The sequence below is a fragment of the Halyomorpha halys genome, unplaced genomic scaffold (genome assembly GCF_000696795.3).
Source record: "Halyomorpha halys isolate HHAL.00 unplaced genomic scaffold, Hhal_1.1 Scaffold51.1, whole genome shotgun sequence".
NCBI classification, from domain to species: Eukaryota; Metazoa; Arthropoda; class Insecta; order Hemiptera; family Pentatomidae; genus Halyomorpha; species Halyomorpha halys.
Window position 1 is genome coordinate 986714 of NW_027108122.1, and position 23146 is coordinate 1009859.

The 23146-nt window shown below is 31.8% G+C and overlaps 3 protein-coding genes across 7 annotated transcripts in view; 2 read left to right on the forward strand and 1 right to left on the reverse strand.

The window, feature by feature from the left end:
* Nup98-96 (nuclear pore complex protein Nup98-96) overlaps positions 1-8263 on the reverse strand; it is a 43945-nt gene extending 35682 nt beyond the window's left edge. For all 3 annotated transcript variants that reach the window (XM_014436309.3, XM_014436317.3, XM_014436299.3), the window contains exons 1-4: positions 7975-8263; positions 7542-7760; positions 1529-1753; positions 102-304 (exon numbers count right to left, since the gene is read on the reverse strand). In XM_014436309.3, the coding sequence (XP_014291795.1) occupies positions 102-304; positions 1529-1753; positions 7542-7760; positions 7975-7984 (657 nt within the window). In that variant the 5' untranslated portion in view covers positions 7985-8263. The remainder of the gene's footprint in view (positions 1-101; positions 305-1528; positions 1754-7541; positions 7761-7974) is intronic.
* A 105-nt stretch (positions 8264-8368) lies between these two features.
* The window catches only part of cic (Putative transcription factor capicua), a 44942-nt gene continuing 30164 nt past the window's right edge, over positions 8369-23146 (forward strand). For 2 of the 3 annotated variants that reach the window (XM_014436334.2, XM_014436327.2), the window contains exons 1-5: positions 8369-9986; positions 10108-10222; positions 11867-12073; positions 13606-13730; positions 14861-15071. In XM_014436334.2, coding sequence (XP_014291820.1) covers positions 8858-9986; positions 10108-10222; positions 11867-12073; positions 13606-13730; positions 14861-15071 — 1787 coding nt within the window. In that variant the 5' untranslated portion in view covers positions 8369-8857. The remainder of the gene's footprint in view (positions 9987-10107; positions 10223-11866; positions 12074-13605; positions 13731-14860; positions 15072-23146) is intronic. The other variant, XM_014436342.2, reaches the window with a different exon arrangement.
* On the forward strand, positions 19776-21667 carry LOC112211216 (tigger transposable element-derived protein 6-like). The gene has a single exon (XM_024362501.2). It carries the CDS (start codon positions 19917-19919, stop codon positions 21429-21431), a length of 1515 nt encoding a protein of 504 aa, XP_024218269.2. The 5' UTR covers positions 19776-19916; the 3' UTR covers positions 21432-21667.

The following is a 23146-nucleotide window of genomic DNA, read 5'->3' on the forward strand; positions in this document are numbered from 1 at the left end:
AAATTGAAATACATACAATGGGTGAATTACTCATAATCAAAATAAAGATTAAAAGGATAAATATTTAAATATTATTGATAAAAGTTAAAAGGAATGATTACCTGTTGTGGACCTTTACGATTAGCTGCATAATCTTCAAGACGAAGTTCTTCTAAAGATTTGCCCTCATATTCTTTCATTACAGTAATGCAATGATTCCTCGTGTTGATATTTGTGCTTGATCCATTTTTTATCATAGTATCTGTTCCAGTTACAGGATTAAACTTGATGGTCGTTCCACCAGTTGTTGCCGTTCCACCAAAGGCTACAAAATAAAGAACAATATCTCAATTTCGTCCCACCTAGACATGGTCATCTGTAATTTTTTTTTTGTAGAACCTCTATTAAAATGAAATACTTCCTTTGTTCCCTGAGTGAACCTCTTTGTATTGAAGAAAACTAATGCAATCAGACCCTCTCAGTATTATAAAGAAAATGTATCACATGATTAATAACTGAATTTATATGCAGCAAAAAATCATCAAATATCCATCAAAACCTACATTACACACACACACAGGGAGTCTAGGAAAATGCTAGAAGAAATTTCCTATCTATTCAATATTTTGAAGAGTTTTCCCAGACCAAAAACAATTAATTTAAACCAAACATTATTTACCATAATTTCTTAAATTAACAAGGCACTTATTATCAAATCTTAATACAAGTAATCTATATACTGAGAGTAGAACTTTTACTGTTATTTATTGGAGACTAGTATAAAAAAAGTTAACAGCAACACTAAAACATTAAGATTGTATTTTCTGTTAATTTTGGTTCAGAAAACAGATGAAAAATAACCTTGTATTTTATTAATACTTAAAAACTGAGAAAAAAAATTACAGGGTTGGGAGAAAAAAGTTGACATCCCTAAAGGGTACATCTCTGAAACCAACTCAATGCAAATACAAGTTTTCAATTTTTTTTTTCCCTTTGTTTTCTGTTTACCCTGGCTGGTCATTTATGACATATGGTTGAATAATCCACCGGTCACTACTCTTATTCTAACCATGGTGGATGGAACCCTCTTTCATTTATCAATTACACAAGGTAATTAGTAAATAGTTAATTTGAAAACATATAAAAACGGCTGTAATTGAAACTTGATCCCCGTGGTAGCCTAACCTTTCTACCAGACACTTATAGCGAGTATGTTGGTTTATGTATGACATGTCACAATCTCACAAGAAGAGATCATAACACAAAAAATATTAAAAGGCAATTCTTCCCAGCAAATCTGCCCCACTTAACTTTTTAGCAACAGTCCTGCATCACTTTTGAAAAATTTACTTAAAATGGGAAGAGGAGACTTATGATAGTTAAATGAGCAATATTTAAAAAATACCTAAAATTGGAAAACAGTGATTAAAAATTATCTAATCTTTTTCCAAGAGCTGAGCAATAACTTTGGCTCTGCACTAAATACTTTAAACTTAACATTAAAAAAATTTAACTCTACAGTAAATTTAAAATATTAAATTATTGATACCTGTAGAACCACCAAAGAGCCCAGTATTGGTCTGCGCTGCCGGCTGACCGAATAAAGAAGGTTGTTGAGTTTGTGCTGGCTGAGGTTGTTGACCGAATAGGCCTGTAGATGGCTGTTGAGTACCAAATCCAAAAGCAGGTTTAGCTTGCCCAAAAGCTGAAGTAGAGGACCCAAAAATGCCAGTACTTGGAGTAGCATTTTGTTGTGTTCCAAACAAACCAGTACCTAAGAAAAGTTAAAAATAAATGAGTAACTGAAGTTCTATTCTAAATATTAGAAGTAGATATAGTTTTATTAATACTCAGTACAAAATGAAAATCTTTATAAAATTATGAATAAAAAAAGATTGTAGAGAGATCAGAAAAAATATAACGAAGTTTTAAAGGAATTGATGTGTGAATCTAAAAAATGGGAGGATTATTTTTTGTATCAATAATATTATATAATTTTTGGAAACTGAAGTAAGAGAAATAGTACCACTGAAATTTCATAAGTTGATGGAATACTCAAGACAATTTTGACTAAGATAAGGTATTAGTTTATGAAAATAAGCATTAAATAAAAGTACGAACAACACAACAAAATTAAAATCTTCCAAATCTCACCACTTAGAGTACTGCTACCTAGAGGCCAGTCAGTTTTCTATTTCTTAAAAATGAATTCTCAAATGAAGATAAACAAAACATAGAATAGAAAATGAAGAAGTTGTTTGTAAATTAAAAAATAATTAATACGTGAATATAAAAGTTGTTGCTGTTTTGATAATGTTACAACTCGAAAAAAAAGTTTTGATTTTATTATTTACTGGGCATACCCCAAAGACAGTACCTTCGACTGGGGTTACTTTTTTTACAGGAGTAGACTCTACAGATTGTCTTCAAGTCAGAAGGTTTTCAAATATAACAAACAGTCTAATTATAAAATAAAAAAAAGTTTTTTTTTTTTTAGTTAAGCTGCAAAGCAAAGCAGCCATAATGTTAATAAGTTAGCTTTCAGTTGACAAAATGACTAACTGTATAAAATCGGCCTTCATACTTAAAAACTAATCTTATAATGATCCAGCATTGAATAACTGGTTATGAGCAGAAAGTAAATTTTAGTAAATGTTAAATTTCAGCAAAAGGAAAAGGTAAGAATTTTTCAACGAGAAACATTTTTAAATTAAACATTATTTGTTTTATTCTTTTTTCCTCAGCCATGTTATTAAATTATCTTCACCAAATCTAATTATACTTATATTACTCCTTTTGGCTTTAATAACTGTATGTTTTGTTTCCAGTGTTCTATTAGATTACTTACATATTTAATTAATTACATATCTTTTCTTTCTAACTTTTTCCATCAGTTTAATTTTCATTTTGTAAATATATACAAAATTAGACTACTAAATTTTCTTATTATATTCATATTTCATTACTCCTCTTGGCTTATATTTATATTTTATTTCTTTAATTTTATTATTTACTTACTAATTTAACTTCTACACAAGAATAAAGTTTAAATTCATTATTCGCACCTCTGGAAACACTAAAGTACTTATTTTTCCATCAACAGAAAAATAGGAGCTTTTATGCGGCTCAAAATTTTCATCTTCCCTGGTCCTTTGATTTTTTTCCCTTAAATTAATTCCTATAATTGTGATAAATTTATCACAATTCCACCAAAAGAATGACACTTGGGAGTGGCTTAGAGACCTAAATACAATGCATAATGGCACCAAACCAACTTCATCCGAGGGGTTTCTCTTTATTCTGCTTAATTTTTTTCTCCTAATAAAGGCTTGAAATGTTAGTTATTGGAATAAGTTAAAAAAGCAGAAATTCAACCTTTTAGACCAGGAGAAGTAGGGTGAAGGGCATAAATGCCAACTTTCAAAAATCTTATATCTCATTGTTTTAATTTATATCATCCATTATATACTTATTAATAATTTTCTCAAAAATGGTTCTAAATATTTTAATTAAACACATGAAGTGGTTCTAATGTACAATAAGTTAGAGCTTATCCTCATTGAAATATTCCTAAAGGAGTTAAGTGATAAATTTTTAATAACCTTTAATTTTGTTATAATTGCTCAATTATATTGTCATTGAAGTTTTGGATTACCTAGACTATGATAGAAACTTCATTCACTTAAAAAAAAAAATAAAACAATAATCATAAGTTATCTGATCAATTAGACAAAAATTTAAATGTTTCAAGGTTTTGAGATTTTAAGTAAGTACTAACAATTATTGGCAAGAAATAAAACAGAAAAACTAAAAAAAAAACATCTGTATTGCAAAATCATAATATGTTATGTAGTCATAAGGATTCAAATAAACTGAGAACCTTACGAATGAACTTAATAAAGAGCATAGAGTCCATAATAAAGGGCTGTTGACCACTCTCTTTGTAAATGGCAATAAACAATGTATAAATATAACATATGAAAGAATTTGATAATTAACTAAAGGAAAAAATAAATGTTTTCATATTTCTATGGTTGTTATGACAATAGTTAGATTTTACTTTCAGTAACTTATATTTGAAATCCTATTTATCCTTAGTGTTAGTAGAAACAATTATTTATCCTGAGTAATAAAGAAATATCTGTTTTGAAATGTACTCCGATTAATTATCAAGATTATTTAGTAAGGAATTAGTAAATATAATTGATAAAATGATAAAATAAAAGAATTGAGTAAAGACTAAGTTAGCAACTCAACAACAAAAATTAAGGTACAAGTAGAGTAATGGATTTAAGAATCTTTCCTCCTTGAATGTTAAGTAGGAAACTTTTCCCTCCTCCTAATGGCATGATCTTAACGGAAACGGAGAATGATTCTCCAGATAAATGACATAGGTCTTCTCTACTGTAACCAAAAGTTGGATAGTAAGATCAATAACTATTGATAAATGACACAATTTACACTAAAAGAAATCACCTAGAATAGATAAGACACTTTATTTTTTTAAGGTAAGACCAAAACAGTAATAGTAAACAATTATGTAATGAAACTTAAATAATGATAAATTATTATTATTTTCCTGTTTAGGCCATACAAATAAATTTGTAAAGAAAGTTCAAAAGTTGAAAACTATATGACACCCATTTCTTATTTTTACAATTATTGTGCATATTCACTGAGCAACCAGAGTTATTATGTTATGTTTAGTTAGGAAGAGCTAACTACATTTCTATTTCATATTTCCATGGATAATTCTAAATGAAATGTCAATTAATCTCATAATGATACTGGAGTATTCTATCATAAACGATAAGTCATATTGACATTTCTTTGTTTTTATCATGTTCTTCTCATATCTGTGTACAATACTCATTAAAAAAAAAAATTCCACTTCCTTGAATTAAATTTCTCATTCATTGTTGAACACCCAATAATCATTTAAAAATAGTATGTTGCGACATTAGTTTTGGTTAATGCTTCTCTTCTGTGAACTCGGATTATGTTCTTTTCATGATAAAAACTTTTAAAAATAGCATTTCATAGTACACTTCTTTCAGATATAAATTTATAATTATTTAAAATGTAGCGCTCGTACAGTAACTTATTCGAAAGTTTGTTACTGAAAAATGTCTCATTAACGAGTGTCTATTGATATTTTCAATTTGTGTATCTCCAAGAGAGAATTTTATGAAACTAAAGGGATAACTGTTTACAACAAACACTGCTTAAGATCGGCAAGACTGATTTTAGCTGCTAGTAACTGCTACTGTTCAGCTTTCATGAAGGGTGATTTTCAGGGGCAAATATTTATGATTCTCATAATTGTGTTGCAATTGTTCTTTTTAATTTTGTTTTTCAGGCCTTTTAAAGTGCAATACTGTTTTTAAATATCTGTCAATCTGACTAGGGTAGGCAAACATTGAAACTTCAAATTTTCATAAACACCACTAATTCTCATAACCATCGTGTTAGGAACCAACCTTATTAAGAATGCTTTAAGTGAATTGATAAGCCAATATTTTTAAACTAAGAGTTATTTGACATTATAAATATTATGGAATGATTTCCAACAAAATATAGTTCTTACATGTATTATAACATTATTATAAATTATAATATAGTTTTTTTTTCAAGATTGTTGATTGATTATTGTTTCTATTTGTATGTTCTTAATATTATTTTTTCAGCTTTCATCACATTAAAGACTTATTTTAATTTTTTCAAATGTAACCAAGTTTATTTCATCATCTTGAAAGTAATCTGAATTATTAGTACTTGGTATTAAATCCTCAAAATGTTTATAAATTAAAAAATGTATGTTTTTGCTTATATTTCATATTATCGATGTATTAGGACAAAATTATACATACTTATGAATTTCAAGAACGTTCTTTTTTTAAATGTGATCATTCATATTGAACTCAGTCAAATAAATTTTATGGCATATTTCATGAACATGGAGAGATGTTGTCAATTCCTGTATGTCCAGTAATATTACAAAGCAAAAGTGGACTATAGAATTTATAATTGACAACACACAGAATTAAAAAGTATGAATCACTACAAATAGTGTTGGGTATAGCCAGTTGAGAAGGGCATGATGGGGGACTTGCGGATTGGTTGCATTCACCTGCTTTCAGAATCATTAGGGATATTACTTAAGTTCGGTGGCTAAACTATTTCTCCAATGAAGTAGCAATGTAACTCCTAATGTTATTTTCTTATTGAATTTTTGATATTTATAATGAAATATATTACGTAAAATTAATTGTTAATTGAATAAAATAAATCATATTGAAATAAGTCTCAATACTCTTTGTTAATACTTTAAACGTCTAACATTACGATCAACCTAGTCATCCTCAAGGGCAATCTTAAATATGAATTAATATCCTCACATCCAATTAATAAAATTAATGGGTTGTTCTGCACAGGTCTAATATTACTAGTAAATATGTGTGTGTGTGTGTATGTATATATATATCACTTAGTCATTTAAATAAAAAATACTTTTAATTGCAAATAATCTAAGAACTGAAGTACACTTATCAACAATATCAAGTGAGTGATATCAGTTTTTAGATTATTTACAATTATTCTAATACCTAGGTTAATTTGACTAACGATATTAGGCCTGGGAAGAATAGCCGGTAAATATTAATAGTTGGATGTGAGGCTGTGAATTTATAATCAAGATTGTCCTTGAGGATGACCAAGTTGGTTTAAATGCTGGGCGTTTGAAAAATTTAATAAAGAGTGTTGAGACTTAATTGGCTATAATTTATTTTATTTAATGATAAAACCAGAGGCGAAAAATTTAAAATTATAAGATTATTGAACAATATGCGAGATTATATTGTTAATTGAAAATATTAGATAATAGGTCAAGAGGAGAGAAAAAAATATATACATAATACAAATACTTTAAGTATGTTTATTTTCTAAATGAATACAATTTGTTATTTACTCTTATATTTAATCTACTTGAAAGAATATAAGCTATAAACAAAACAAAAGATTATTAAGTTTAATTTTCCCATAATTTGTTATGAGAGATAACTAAACATCGCCAATATTTCTCTCATTTCTAAAAATTTGTGTAAAAAAAGTGAAAACAAGTAAATTAAACAAGGGAAAACGTATTCTGATCAATCAAATAAGGTGTTGTACTTGTGGATAAATGCGGATTTCTTCATCAGCACTAAGCATGATGATAATTAATAAGCTGGAGTAACACTCTAATTAGTGAACTAATCATCCACTAATAACATTCTTTGTAACAAGGAAATCTAATTACATTAAACAGCAAGTATAAAAGTAAAAAATAACAAAATTATTCAGTGCTACTATCTGTAAAAGGTCAGGTTATATGGCGTCTGCAAGACTCAAAAGGCAGATTCATCATACACCAGTTAAAGAGTTTCAGAACTTTATTAAAAATGGGTTTTGGACAAAATTTAGCAACCATGGATCAGAGAGATATTCATATCTGCCTGACACTCAAGACTCTAAAAGTTAAAACCATTAACGATAAAGGTTTAAGGAAAATAGTCACTACTTACTAGTGCCACTAAAAGCTGGCTGAGTTGTTTGTGGCTGGCCAAAAGCAGGAGTAGTAGTAGAACCAAAAAGTCCTCCTGATTGCTGAGTGGTGGTTCCCGAAAATAATGATGTTCCTGCAGTTGATCCAAAGACTGGAGCGCTAAATCCTGAAGTAGCTGGTTTCCCAAAAGCAGATTGCCCAAATGGAGAGGCAGTTGAAGCTCCAGAGAAACCAGAACCTTAAATGGATTTGACAGGGTAGTAGAAAAACATTCATGCACTATCAGATGTTCAGACACTTAATTTAAGGATTCCAATAAATAATCAAAGTAAGCGTTTATGCTATAGACAAACTAAGATGTCCTAAACTTATTTAAGTCAATCATTTTATTAAATAACATTGATAATTCAACTTAACTCTAACACCATTGCAATAACAAATGTAATATATACCTTGGAACATGGTGATTTGTTTTGTTTGAAGACAAGTCTATTTTAAACCCCACATGACATTTAAAGAGAACGTAAAAGAGGGATCTAACAATAAAATCTTCTCAATAAAGTCCAAGAACGAAGCAGTTATTACTTTCCATACTAACGCTCAAGAGCAAAAGGTAACGTATAGAATAAACAACCAGAGGTGTACAATAGCGCCATGACGGAATAAATTCATATTTGCATTAATTTTTTCAGTACCACAAAGCTTAAAATTATAATTTGTTTTAGAGTCAATTGAATTTCATTTGTAAATATTTAAACTAATAAAAGTATAAATTATATCATGAACACACTGCATATAATTTTGTTAGCGATCTAGTTGACCAATAAGAGGTAGAAAGACATTTTCTTGGCTGTACTTGATTACTAGAGAGCCAATCAGAATTCTCCTTTGATACTCATTCAATCTCTTCTTTGTGAAGTAAATCTACGAGAAGTGGGGAGGTTGGGATAAGATGTTATGGTTGTGTTCTTCGAATTGTCAACATTTCAATGGTTTCGCCATTATTTTAGTTCCAGTAATGTTTCCTTCAATTTGTTTTTTTTTTTGTTTCATTTCTGATTTTAAACATATTTAGTCTCGAAGTGTAAATAAATTGGATATTTACTCTTAGGTTACAATGTTTGGGACATAGCCTGTAATCAAATTACCCATTGACTACGGTATTGTAATATTTAATGGCTGATTTTAATAAACACTGTTACAATTTTATTTAGTCATGATAATACCTTTATATCTACAAAGCAGTAATTTGCTTTTATTGATTGATTCAAGGTGCTTTGCAATAGCTAACACCTTATTTTAAATTATAAACTCCAGGACTTTCTCATTCTTGTAATGTTAAGTTATTTTACAGTAATCGAAAAGAGAGAGTTAAAAGACTATAGCATTTATGAAGGAAATGATAATAGAATCATAAACATGGAGCACAACAGTAGACAGTCAAACATCATTATGACAAGTAACAATAACTCTTTAGTACATAGTGATTTCAAAGAAGCAGCTACCAGCAGTGTTAAAAAGTTACCAAAGAAGCGTAAGTTTGTTCCGTCCGAAGAAGAAGTAGACAAACCTAGTGACAATTATATATCCAGGGTGGTTGTACCTCCACAAGTTACAGCTGTTGACTACTCTTGTTTAAGTAATTCTCAGAAAGTAAGAGAGTTAGAAAGATCAAATTCATATTTAGATTCATTAAAAGATGAACGAATGGAAGTAAGTAACTTGGAAGAAAATAGTGAATTAAGGCGTTCATTGCCTAATGCTATAGATCTTATAGAATGGGTTGACACTCATGTATTAGCCAAAAAAGACAATGCTTATCTACCTGGTGTTATTAGCCAAGCTGGAGGAAATGGCGAAGTGTGGGTCAAGTTTGGGCATTATGACGGTGACCCATTTATATTTACTGATGTCTTAAGTTCAGGAAAATATGATGTCATATCAGATGCAAGCCCATCAGCAGGTCAAGTGACATTAGGCGCTAGGGTTTGTGTGCGTATTCCTACTGGTGATGATCATCAGCTTCCTCCGAGAGTTTACCTTGAAGGTGTTGTTTGTAAACTTTTAACATCTCCAGTTAGATTTGTTGTTAGACTTATCAGGGAAGGCAAAGAAACAGTTGTTAAAAGATCTGATCTAAGGCTGTTACTTCCACCTTGGTACGAAGAATTAGAAGATGTTGAGGATAATTGCAGTATAGTTCACTCAGTTTCAACAAATGGTTTTCAACTTAGTAATAATGGGCATTTGCCAATGCACCATGTTTCTACACTCCAACCAGACTCAGTTAATTATTTTAGATCAAATCCCACTTCCCCATTACTTAATATGGCCACTCCCAATAGTCTTATGTCTGCTGCTCTTTCCAATGCTAGCGGTGATGATTTAAGACCCAGGCATTATGATGATTTCTGCGAAAGTGATGATGATTTACGGAGAGAAGATATTCTCTTTACAAATGATGGTATGTTGTGTTTACTAAAATTTAGTTCTGCTTGTTCAAAGTATAGAGAGATTTTTAATGTTATATTGCTTATCTTTAGTGATAAATCATTTAGTACTACTTTTAATATTTTATTTTAAAGATGGTGGGAAATTATCTGGAAGTAGTAAAAGAAGCAGCATGCATAGCCGAGGTAGTAATTCTAGTTTAATGGAACATGGTAGTATTACTCCACGATCCACACCTGCAACTCCAAGGTTGGTTTAGTATTTAATTTAATCTGCCATAATTTGAATAATTTATTATAAATGTTATATTTTTTTCATGGGACTCTTGTTCAAAGTTTGTAGTATTTAAGCTAATATATGGGTATTGTGTTTAAAAAAGGCTTTGTATATGAGTTAATTGGTGTAGATGGTTGTTTAATTTGTCTTGATAGCAGTTTGTTATCTGGGATATGACTTATATAAATATTTATTATTTTTATTTGGGAATTATAATATTATAAATGCCAAACAACATGAATGTTGATGTAAATCTATCTTGTTTACTTGTTAATGATTGGTGTTTTTCAGGTGTCAAATGCATTGCAGTAAATGAAACTTAAATTTAATATTGTTATTTAATTTTTATACTTTTGTAATCACCCTAATATTAACTTTTTAGTTCGTAATGCTAAGTTAATTATTTATTGTGTGAGGAATGAATCCGAAATTTTATAATTGGATAAATTAAAACTGGATTGTTATTGAGATACAGTCGAAACTTGTTTCTACATGCTAATAGCCCAAATTTTATAATATATGTAATGATTTAGGTCCATTTTATACTTTTTCATTAACTTATTAATTTCAAAATTATGAAGTATACATGGAAAGTAAAATATATATAAATTTTTACACAGTTTCCTATTGTTAATTTTGATTAATTGCATTTTGCAGCTTTTAAACTTGGGCGATGGAACAAATTTGAACATTATAAGATGTTCTTTTGCTGGATATTTAAGTGTTATGGGGAGGCTAATATTGTGCAAGACAAAATCATTATTTTGTTGAATGAGGGTTGATTGTGTGGTTAATTAATTTATATCTGGTTCTGCAGGGTCACTTAAAGGTTTAAAAATTAAATATTAAAAAGCATCCATTTTTTATACTCTGTTTCAGAATAATTGAATAAGTGATATGAGATAGTTCTATATCACGTTTATGACATGTCAAAATACTGGTATGTATTTTAATTTTAAAGTTTTACAAATTGATAAATGCTATGTGGATGAAAAAAATGAGATGAGAGACTATTAAGGAGAGTAATCTATTATTTTAATTATTTAAATTTCATATTTCACCTGCTAAGGTTTTTCATTTGGTTTTAAACAAGTAATAAATAACATGTGATTGGATCCAGCAGTGGTATTTGATTGAGTGAATTAGATTCAAATAAAATACATAGCTGAAAATTATTATTCAGTCAACTTGGATGCATAAACTAATCTTGAAGTTTTGTTAGAAAAATTAAATTTACATATTAAAAAGGAAAGGTATCTTGTTCTGTACTGTACATATTTTATTGGTACTTGGCACAGAACAGTCTAGACAGTTGTTATATTTGGGTGTCTGCATTGAAATAACAATAATATATAATTTTTCTTATTATCATGTTTGGGTTGATGAAATAATTTTATCTGTCTGTTTGGATATTTGGGTAGGAATTTGATTGATACTAGAATGTTGGTTGTGTTTGAGGGTATGTTAGAGTACTGGTCAGTTTTTTATTTATTATTATTCCTCCTTTAGCCTCCGAACCACATATATATTATTTTTAGTTAACTTCCTCTTTGATTATATATATCATCCAACTGTAATGATTATTTATCGTAATATATTATTTATTTACCGTGTTAGGTCTCAGGCAGCAACGCCCCACAAATATAAGAAAGGGGATGTTGTGTCTACCCCTAGTGGGATTAGGAAAAAGTTCAATGGAAAGCAATGGCGGAGGCTTTGCTCAAAGGAGGGTTGTACTAAAGAATCCCAGCGAAGGGGCTATTGCTCAAGGCACCTGAGCCTTAAGGGAACCACCCTTAGACCACAACCAACCAACTATCCTAGGTAACATTAATACATTAACATCGAAGAAAAAAATAAATCAGTTTATTGAAAACTAAAACCTCACGGGTGTATTTATTTTTTTCATTTTCATTTATTATTGTATTGTAGAGATGTTTTTATAAACTTAAAACTTATCTATTTTAGGCTTTAGTGCCATTTTTTTCTGGATTAACTTAAAATTTAAAAATGACATAAAATGTCAAATTTTAATTATTACATTAATTGAATTCAGTAACTTTGAAGTAAAGTATTGTTGTGTGATATTTAGTTACCTATATTTTTTAAATTATTATTTTCTTTTTATAATTTTATTTTGACTTCAAAACTGAAATTTTAGTTTTTATTTATATGAGCAATTAAAATACCTTGATTGTAAGAAGATGTATTATTAATCATTTTTTAAGTGTTTATCAGTATGGTAACTGATTTAATCATTTTACAGATAAGGTAGATAAAGTTTTAGACTTATTGCTTCTGAGCAATATCAGATAAAGTTATCTATAAACTAGTTTGTGCTAATAAAGTAGTAGATATTTCCTATTAGGACATCTTAAATATGTATTAAACATTCAATATCCTTAAATATATAAACGTTTCCTAATGAGGATAAATTGTTAAAGTATTCATCAAGGACAAAAGGTCATTGACACGGTGGAAAATAAAAAAAAAAATCACATAGTTTATTTGAAAGAAGTATTTAAATTATAAATCTGTGTTTTAAATACTTGTTTGTATGTTTTAGATGAAATTAATGTTTATCAGTTGGATAGGCTATAGATGTTCATATTGATTGTTAAAAGTTTAATATTAGGTTATAATTTTTCTTATACCTTACAGATAAATAATAACAAATTCAAGATTGTAATTCTTCCAATTTTTAGAATATTTAATTTTCTAGAATGACTTATATATTTATTTTATATTGATATTATACACTTGTTATCCAAGTAGAATCTAGTTATCAATTCTTCATGAAGTATTTATTTAAAGTTTATAAGCTTATTCCAAGTATTTTTATAAATACTTTTTTTAGTATATTTCTTTATCAATCCATGTTTATGAATTAATTTTCTTAATAAATTAAGAAAAATGATTTTATTAAAGAGAAGTATGTTAATCGATTTATAGGGATTATTTTAGTTAGTTAATTTGAAGAAATACTGAAATGAGTGTCATTATTTCAGTTTAGTTCCGATGTTTTAAATTTATTCTATATTGAAAATTGACCTAAATGTTTTACAAAATCTAGGTAAATAAGGTGAATTAAATCTACATGCCATTAAAATTAATAAAGTAACAATTTCTTCAATTAAATTTATCTGCTACATTGTTATTTATGATCTGAAAAATAAATAAATGAAGAAAAATATAATAAAAGTCCTTGACTAATCAATCAAAATCAATACTCGACATTCAAGGTATTTTATCATTAATATAATGCTAACTTATAATTAATTATCTTTTTGTAAAAACTGAAGTAATAGTGTTTTATTTTATTATATATTGTAAAAAATATTTTTGAAATTTTACAGAGGTAAGGGTAGTGTGATTGATGGGGAAGAAACTTCTCGAGATTCTGATACATCACCAAATTATGCAGAGAGGCGTATGACTGGTAGATTTGATCCTGACGAAACTGAAGCTGCTAATATGCTAGGTAAAATAAATTTGTTTTCGTGAACAGTGTAAGTGCTATTTTAAGCTGATATGTTTTGGGATTGTTTTCACCTTATGTAGAAGTATATTGACACTTTTAGATAGATTTATTTTTAGAGCTATTACTAATATTAACACTTATTAAGAATATTTCATCTTTCAAATTTTTTTGTTTTTTTTAATGAAAACTTGGCTATAATAACTTTCCAGTGGTTCTCAATTTTTTTTTGTGTGCCAGTACACTGAAACTATTAATTAATATTCATGATATCCATATTGTTATTTTTTTTCAAAGTGAAATAAAACTATGAAAGTAAACAAAATAGAAACAGAAAATTCTATTTTTTATTCATTTTTTTAAAAATTGATTTAAATTATTTTATTTAATACTTAATAATTTAACTTACTAAAAATAAGGTGTAATTAGTTGTCCTAAGACAGATACGAGGAGAAGATAGTTGGGGGTGTGGTCAGGAAAGATACTCAAATTAACAAAACTTGTTTATTTGTGCCAACAAAAACTGTACCACTACACTACTTACTTTACTATTACTACTGTAATGGTTCTTGTGTTTAGCATTTCATAAGAAAGTACTATTTCTTGACCTATTGTTGTTGAAGGAGTGTTTTTGGGCAGAAATCATTTTAAAACATCTGGTTTCCCTCCCAATTAAATGGTAATCACATATAAGGAAGCTGAGTGTGTCAGGGTCGAACCATGGCAGATATAACAGAATAAATAATAATGTGTCACTACTGGATGTGAACTTGAGCTCAGGAGATAGGAGCACAATGCCTTACTTACTGAGTTACCCTGCTCCCTTTAATTTATCTTTATTTTTTAAAACTTTTATTGTGCTCACTTTGTGAATAATTTTTGTGGATCAAACTTGATTTTATAAATGTGTGTGTGTGTATTAATTATACAATTAGATTATAAAAAATTACTTTCCCCATTTAGTAAACTAGTATTTTATCTGTATTTAGTTTTGGCCTCATTATTGTTTAGGTGATTAATTTAATTTAATTAATTCCTTAAATCTGCTATTATGTTTCCCATTATTTTTTATTTATGTAAATGGATAAGCAGGATCATTGTGGTGTTTGCTTCATATATTCTTTCTATTTTAGTGTGCTTGGGCACTTCCCGCTCTGCAACTCCTGCATTTTCACCCACTAATCAGAATGCTTCTCCGGGAATCACAATGAGGTCTCCAGTTACTGTAGGACCACGACAAAATGTCTTCCTACCGATTACAAGCATTCAACAAAGGCACCCTCACCCGTCACCTGTTCAACATCATTTCATGGTTGGGTCTTCTTATCAGCAGCATGTTATAAGGTAATTGTTTTCTCTTAATAATGATCAAAAACATGGATAGTTATTATAATTTTTAATTTTTATCCATGTAACTTTAAAAAAATTTGATAACTATAATATAGGTTTTCCTGTGTTAATGTTTAATATAACATTATAACTATAGTTACTGTTTTTTGAACAATTTTTTGATAGCAGTTTCTGTACATTTTTCTTCCGAAGTTATACCAAATTATTTTTCTGAATGATAAATTACCATTCAGACAAAATTTTATTATGTTGACAAGAAATTGACTTGGGGCATCGGGCCCGCCCGTAGCTCATTGGTTAAGACACAGTCTTACCAATTTGATGTCTATTGGCGGTGCCGGTTTGAATCCGGCCTGGGCCGTTGACTTTTTTCATTGATTCGCTGGCAGTCCCACAAAATGAAAAACTTTGACCCCCAACCATGGTTAGGCATAATAGGACTCCGATGGGAGTCATGGGCGAAGAAGAAAAAAAATTGACTTTTGAAACTTCTTAACCATCATTATAATTCATACAATAAAGCCATTTTATTAGTACTATTCTTCATACAAATCTACAGAAAAATCAACATTATTAGTATGTGCTAACAATTTGTCAATTCTAATAAAATGGCAAAATTTTGATGAATCACAGTGAAGGCATTTGACAAATTACCCACAAACATAATTTTGATTAAGTAATACTAAGTATATGATAATTATTAAATATATGACTGAATTTTATATAGGACTTAATAAAGTAAGACTTTTGCTTGTCGTACTGTAAAACCTTGATAATCCAACAAGGTTGTGATATCTCAAGAAAGTACATTTTGCCCAGTTATTGGGGGTAGCAGTGAAGATGAGAAGAGAAGGTTAGTTTTCTGTCACATGTTTTTCGTTTATTACTGCTAAAAATTCCCTATTATGGTTACTGTATTTTTACTTTCACTTACCTATGTATGGAAAATGTGAAAACACATTTCTGGAAATAAGAGTTGTAATATATATGTATTAAATGCCATTGTATTGGAAAGCCAAAGATTCTAGACAAATTAATATTTGACATAGAAAATCATAAGGGGTAAGGGAGAATAACAATAAATGCATAAATAAAATACTTTTACTAACTGGCAGGCATATGCACAATGCGTTTTCTGTTTTTCCAGTTCAGTTGAACTTGATTTAGTCAAAGTACTGTATGATCTTATTCTAGACATTCAGAAGAAAAGTTCTTTGAAGCCCTCAGGAACTTAGCGTATCCTGGAGTGAGAATAAGAAAAAGTATTGACACCACTCCTCAGCTATGATACTCATCTCAGTGTCAGATGATTGACATTTATGCTTTTATAAATTTTAGGTTCCCATAAAAATTACATAGAACCTCTGGTAATCATGTATAATAAGATATTAGGTTAGGGAAAAAGAAATCCATTATTTTTTCAGTATATGGCTGTAGCGATCGATATCTCGGTAAGTATCGATCAAACAATTTCAGATTTATGCTTGTTGTCAATGTGACATTTCGCACTAAAAAAATTCATTTGCTGTTTTTTGTTTGGTCCATTCAGTTGTGAGCTACAGGTTGTTAAAGATGGAAGTCATCAAAGAGAAAATTCAATAAATTTTACAGTTTTTCCTTGATAAAGGTGAAAATGCAAGCCAGGTGGGTGAAATTGTAAATGGTGTTTATGGTCGCGATACTGCAACAGGTAATTACACGCAATTTTTGTTTTGTCGATTCCATTAAGGTATTTTTGATTTAAAGACAAACTTCGCACTGGCAGGCCCGTCATCGAAAATGTCAATAAAATCACAGAAATAATCGATGTCGACCAACATGTTAGTTGTCGTAGCATCGCCCAGGAGCTAAAGATCGACCATAAAACAGTTTCATACCATTTGCACAAAGCTGGGTTCAAAAAGAAGCTTGATGTTTAGGTGCCACACAAAAAAACATGATTTCTATCTGCGAAGCCTTGGTCAAACAGAATGAAACTGACCCATTTCTTGAACGGATGGTGACTGAGGATGAGAAATGGATCATATACGACAACACTACACGAAAACAATCGTGGTCAAAGCACGGTGAAGCAGCTTAAACGGTGGCCAAACCAGGACTAATGGTCAGGAGGGTTCTGCTGTGCATTTGGTGGGACTGGAAAAGAATAATTTATTTTGAATCATTTCCATATGGTCTAACACTTAATTCAGATCTTTATTGTCAACTACTGGAGCATTTGAAGCCACCAATTGACCAGAAACGGCCAGAATTGGCCAACAGATGAGGTGTCAAGTGCCATCAAGACAGCGTCAGGCCACACATATTTATAGTGACTCGCCAGAAACTCTGGGAGCTTTGTTAGGAAGTTTTGATGCATCCACCATATAGTCCGGACCTGACACCAAGTGATTATCATCTTTTTCTTGCATTGCAAAACTTTCTTGGAGATAAGAAATTGGCATCTAGAGAAGTGATTGTGAATTGGTTACTAGAGTTTTTCGATAACAGGGATGAGAGAGGCTTACCTTTAAAATGCCCACAAATTAAAGAACAAAACGGTGCATATTTGACCCAAATCGGACAATCCGAAACATGTTAGATAAAGTCTTGAATTTCATATAAAAATAATGGATTTATTTTTCCCCGGCCTGATATTTTAAATAAATTGTTGATTATTTTCAGCAGTGGCATGCCCAGCATACTACCCCACTGCTGCCGAACCCCATATGCCAGAAATGGATAGAAAGGAGGACAAAAAAAATGTTGAATTTGGATGATTCGACTTGTGTAAAAGGGCCTGCAGAGTGCATGGGGTCTTAGAGGGAAGGATGGAGAAGTATATGTTATTGACACTGTTGAACATCTTCATAGCCTTTGAAATTGCCTGGTGGCTCTACGTACTCCATCAGTTCCTTGTGTTTGACACCCCTAGAAACCTATATTGTTTCATCAGTAGCTACTTTAGTAACAGCAGTCTTAGAATAAGGAGTAGCTACTGTAACATGGAGGGGAAGGTGGAAAGAATCTGCCTGCAGGGCTCCATCCGTACTGGCCCTGCGGAAGCTGATATTCGATCAGTTGTTGGAGGAGCTAGAACATTGAAGATTCTTTGCCACAGCCTATATCAACAACCTGGTGCTCTTCTTGGTCTAGGATAACAGAACCAGACTGACAACTCAAGGGGAAAAGTGCATCAGTCTTGTAGTGGAATAGTGTGTGAGAAGAAAATTGAGTATGACTGTAGCCAAGATCCAGGCCATACTTTTCAGAGACTCAGCTGACAGGGCTCACTCTATTACCCTTGATATTCCAGGTGAAGAGGTGATATATCTTGACATCAAAATAAGAAAAAACTTCTACATTTTCTCTTACTTGACATACCTGAGGGATAGAGTGGTCCTGTCACTAAATGGATTGAACAGAATAGAAGGTGCTTTGTGGAGCCTCAGATACCCCATGACTATGGTTACTTACGAAGGCGAAATTTAGGGTACCCTGACATATGTATCCCCTATATGAAGCTGAAACCTCATGCTTACAAAAAGGAAACTAGCTCTTCTGAGGATCATGAAAACCTGGAGAATGGTGTAGCAAGTGATGGAGCGATAGTCTTGAACCTTGTCCTCTGGGTTGATGTTCTGGAGTAGTGAAAATGAAAGGCTGGAAGCACTACTGGAAGAACTCAGAGAGAGGATCAGTGACACCCCTTATATGGAAGAAGATTATGTGGTAGGACTTCTTTTGAGTCAAATTGAGGACTTCTTTTGAGTCAGAAGGGTGCTATTCTTAGGAAGTTCTTCTCCACCTTCCAGTCGAGATTAAAGACAAGACAGGTTCTCCAAGACTACTGGGTCTCATAGATTTTAAGAGGAGATAGGGTTTCTGAGGAAAGCAGCAGGTTATAGACTTCTGGTGCCTCACCTCCAGAGGTCCTGAAGCAGCGGAACATATAGTGCTAGATTGCACTAACCTATAAGGATACCAATCCAGCTTGTCAACAACAAGCAGAATCTTCGTCTGATGGAAGATGAAAACTATCCCTTTTTTAGGGAGTTCAGCTTCCTGTGGGGGAAGTTGGTGGACCCATACATTTCACGTTGGAAATGGCTTCACTATCCAACACCGGCAAGCCACCAGAGGAAGAAGAAGCTGATACATTCTGAGTCTTGAGAGCAGGAACTGTCTGGCATATTTGAGGAGACAGCCAAACTAATACAGACCAGGAGTAATATAAAGACTTTAATTTCCTGCTCTGGTGTACATGTATTGAAAGTCTTATGCTTGACACTGCACCGATGAGGTTAGTTGTAGCTTTTACCAAGGCTGATCAGCGCCTGGATAATATCATCCCTTGGGTTTGGTTTCTGCATCCCTTATTACTCTCTCCATAGCTAAATGAATTCGTATTCCTTCCTTTGATCCATATCAAACGGGAACGGAAGTTCCTGGAAAGGAATACGGAGATTGTATTTGGGCTAGGCACCTTATCTTTCCCTCATAGTAACTACAGTGGAACCTGGCCAAGTGAGACACTGGGGTACTGAGAATCCTCTGCTAGTGAGAAAAAAAATGCGGTCCCTTCGTTTTCTTTCGAAAAACCTCTGATAGTGAGAATAATTTTACCTCTGGTAGTGAGAATTTTTTTTTTCCTTTTTTCTCCCTCTTTTACCATATTTACCTCTGCTATTGAGAAAATCTCCTTCCCTCTACCTGAGACAAGGTTATCATTATTAAAGGTTAGAATACAAACAGCCAATCAGAGAGCCGGGGACACTTGATAATCGATTAGAGATCCATTATTTCCTGTCTCAGATTGTTTGTCTTTTGTTTACACGCTTATTTATTTCGTTTTTCATCATGCCTAAAAGAAAAGTTTTTTTCCTCTCGGCAAGCGATAAACTAAAATTAATCCGCGAAGTTGAAAGTGGAAAATCGGTAGCAGAAGTAAGCAGAGCCGCTAACGTGCCCATCTCCACTTTGTACCGAATCGTCAATAAGGACAAATCCAAGGTTGAGTCGGAATGTGCAACTGGCCAAGGAAAACAGAAGCGAGTGAGTACTGGAGAATTCCCCCAACTGGAAAAGTGTTTGGTAGAATGGATGAAAGATCGTCGAGCTGAAAACATTCCTTTAAGTGGAACTCTAATCAAACAAAAGGGCCGCAGTTTTGCAGCACAACTGGATATCACGGACTTTAACGGTAGCAATGGTTGGCTAGAAGGCTTTAAAAAGAGGTATGATTTGGTTTTCAAAAAGATCTGTGGGGAAAGTGCAGTCGTTGACAATGATTGTTGTAATCAATGGATTTCGGATTTACCGATGATTATAGATCAGTACTCACCCGATGACATCTTCAATGCAGATGAGACTGCTCTATTCTTCAGGTGTATTCCTTCAGCAACCTTTACTTTTAAAGGAGACCCCTGTCACGGAGGCAAACTGAGCAAAGAACGGGTGACGTTGTTGCTTGCAGCCAGTATGAGTGGTAAAGAGAAATTGCCGCTCCTTATGATCGGCAAGTCCAAGAAGCCTCGCTGTTTGCGCGGAGTGCGCACACTACCATTAAATTACAAAAACAACATAAAAGCGTGGATGACCCGTGATATTTTTACTGACTGGTTACGATCGATAGATATTCATATGAGGCTGAACAAAAGGAAAATTTTGTTATTCATCGACAATTGCTCGGCACATACACATCTTCCGCAATTTGAAAACATTAAAATAATTTTTCTTCCACCCAACACAACAAGTAGGCTTCAGCCAATGGACCAAGGAATTATCAAAAATTTTAAACAGCTGTACAGAACTGAAGTGGTGAAGCTGATTCTACAGAAAATAGAAAATCACGAAACAGTAGATATCACAATCCTGGCAGCAATGCGCCTTGCCAGGAGGGCATGGAACGACGTAAAGTCAGCGACGGTGGCAAACTGCTTTAAAAAAAGCGGCTTCAAGACAGCGCCAGGAGGAGAGAAGGCGGGAGGAGAGCCTGATCTCGAGAACGTTATCGCCTCGGAGGAAGATTGGAGTCGCGTCCTCGGTGACACTTCTGCAAGCGTGGATCTTCCCTCATTTGAAGACTACGTTTCCATCGACGACGAAGCATCAGTCTCTGGACAATCTGTAGACGAAGAAATAGTGATGCAAATAACGCAAAACGCGGAGAGTGAGGAAGAAGACGATGGCAGTTCGGATGGGAAGCCATCACCGTCCATTCAGGATGCAACGAAGGCTATAGAAACTCTCCAGTTGTTCTTCGAAGGAAATCAGTGCGGTCCGATTTGCTTCGATCGAATTCATGACTTAGAAAAAATGATTTTGAAGGCCAAAAAATCGAGGCAAACTAAAATGACAGATTTTTTTCAGTAAAATGTATTTAATCTTTTACATCATGTATTACGTATTATTTTTTACGTATTAATCTGTTAATAAATTCGTTTTTAATGCTAACTCTATAATTTTTTTTGTCCTCCTGTATACCTGGGATAGTGAGAAAAATTTGTTAGTCACCTGTGTAACTGAGAAAACTCGGGTAGTGAGAAACCTGGGATACTGAGAAAAATAACTGGTCCCCCTGCGATTCTCACTTAGCCAGGTTCCACTGTACTTGAATTATTTCAGCAGGAATGTTCTTTTCCTGTAAATCTTCTAATGCTATCATAAAGAGTTCTGAATTAAACGAAAAGATGATGTGTATTTAAAGTGTACTGATTACCGTTCAGTTTCTTTTTCAGAAAGACTCCTTTCTTTTTCTTCATCAGTTTGTATCTTCTCTTCTGTTTTTGTAGTGCTTTCCTTGTATAACAAACCTAACTTTACTATAGGATGTATCATTTTGAGAGTTATTCCTTATCCAATAATTCACATCTTTTGGATGAGTACTTCTGATTACCATATTTCTTGACATTGATTGGATTTAACTGTATGACTTGGTGTCTCATTTTTTTCTAATAGCCTGTTGCCATTCTAGCAGATCTGAATGACATTTCCATTCCTTATTTTTCAAGATCAGATTAGATAATTGGAAGTTCTCCTTATCTAAATAAGGATGAAACATTCCAATATCCCAGCTTGAAGTCCATTTGACATCGTTCATATCTGTTACCTTGAAATCTACTGGTCTTATTATACTGGGGTCTCTTAATTGTTTAGTTTAAGGAGAGTGGGTTATTGGCCCATTAAGTTGCCGTTCCCATTCCCTGCCTGGGAAGCTAGGGACCTGACAACTCTTGCCTGTACCTTTGACTTTGAGAAGTGTTTTATTGGTTTATTAGTATAAGATTTGTACTTTCAAAAAATAAGTTATAGAAGATTAAATCAATAAATGATTCTTTACATTTATTATAAATAGAAATGTCTTAAAATAAATTGTTGAAGTGCAAATATTTTCCCAACTAAGTTACTTGTCTGTTAGTTACCAATTCGGAGTACAACGGAAAAAGGGGATGCAACAATAAAATCCTTATTTCGTGGAAGTATTCTACTATAAATTATAGTAACAAATTTTGTATAACCATTAAAATTTGATTCAAGTGTGGATAGGAAAAAAAATATTAATTTGAGTAACTTTCCCTAGGTCAGAGAAAATTTGGAAAAATCTCGAAAAGGGAACTTTAGCAATTTTGGTATATTCCTTGGTAAGGTACCGTTAAAGTAAAGAAAAAAAATCAACCAAATCGAACAAGTATTAGCGAAGATATAATGAACTTAGATATCACCTGTCTAGATAAATAGAAATGTAATGATATTTGTAGTTTACCAAAGATCTCCAAAAATTCATAACCAATTTACACGCTGTTTTTTTTAAATATTGGGTTTCATTTTGAGAAGGTTCTTAGCTACTGAAATATTGGATATTCAAAGCAAAGAATTATAAAATAAAATAAATTTGACAAGTATTAGCAAAGATACAGCGAATTTAGGTATCATCTATCTATATAAATAGAAATTTAATGATTTTTGTAGTTTACCAAAAATCCATAACCAATTTACACGCTGTTTTTTTATTTTGGGTGTCATTTTGAGAAGGTTCTTAGCTATTGAAATCTTGGAATTGTCCATAGACGTATAGTTTTGGTCAAAAT

Coding starts and splice junctions, on each gene's coding strand:
- LOC112211216 (XM_024362501.2), top strand. CDS start 19,917: ATGCCTAAAAGAAAAGTTTTTTTCCTCTCGGCAAGCGATAAACTAAAA.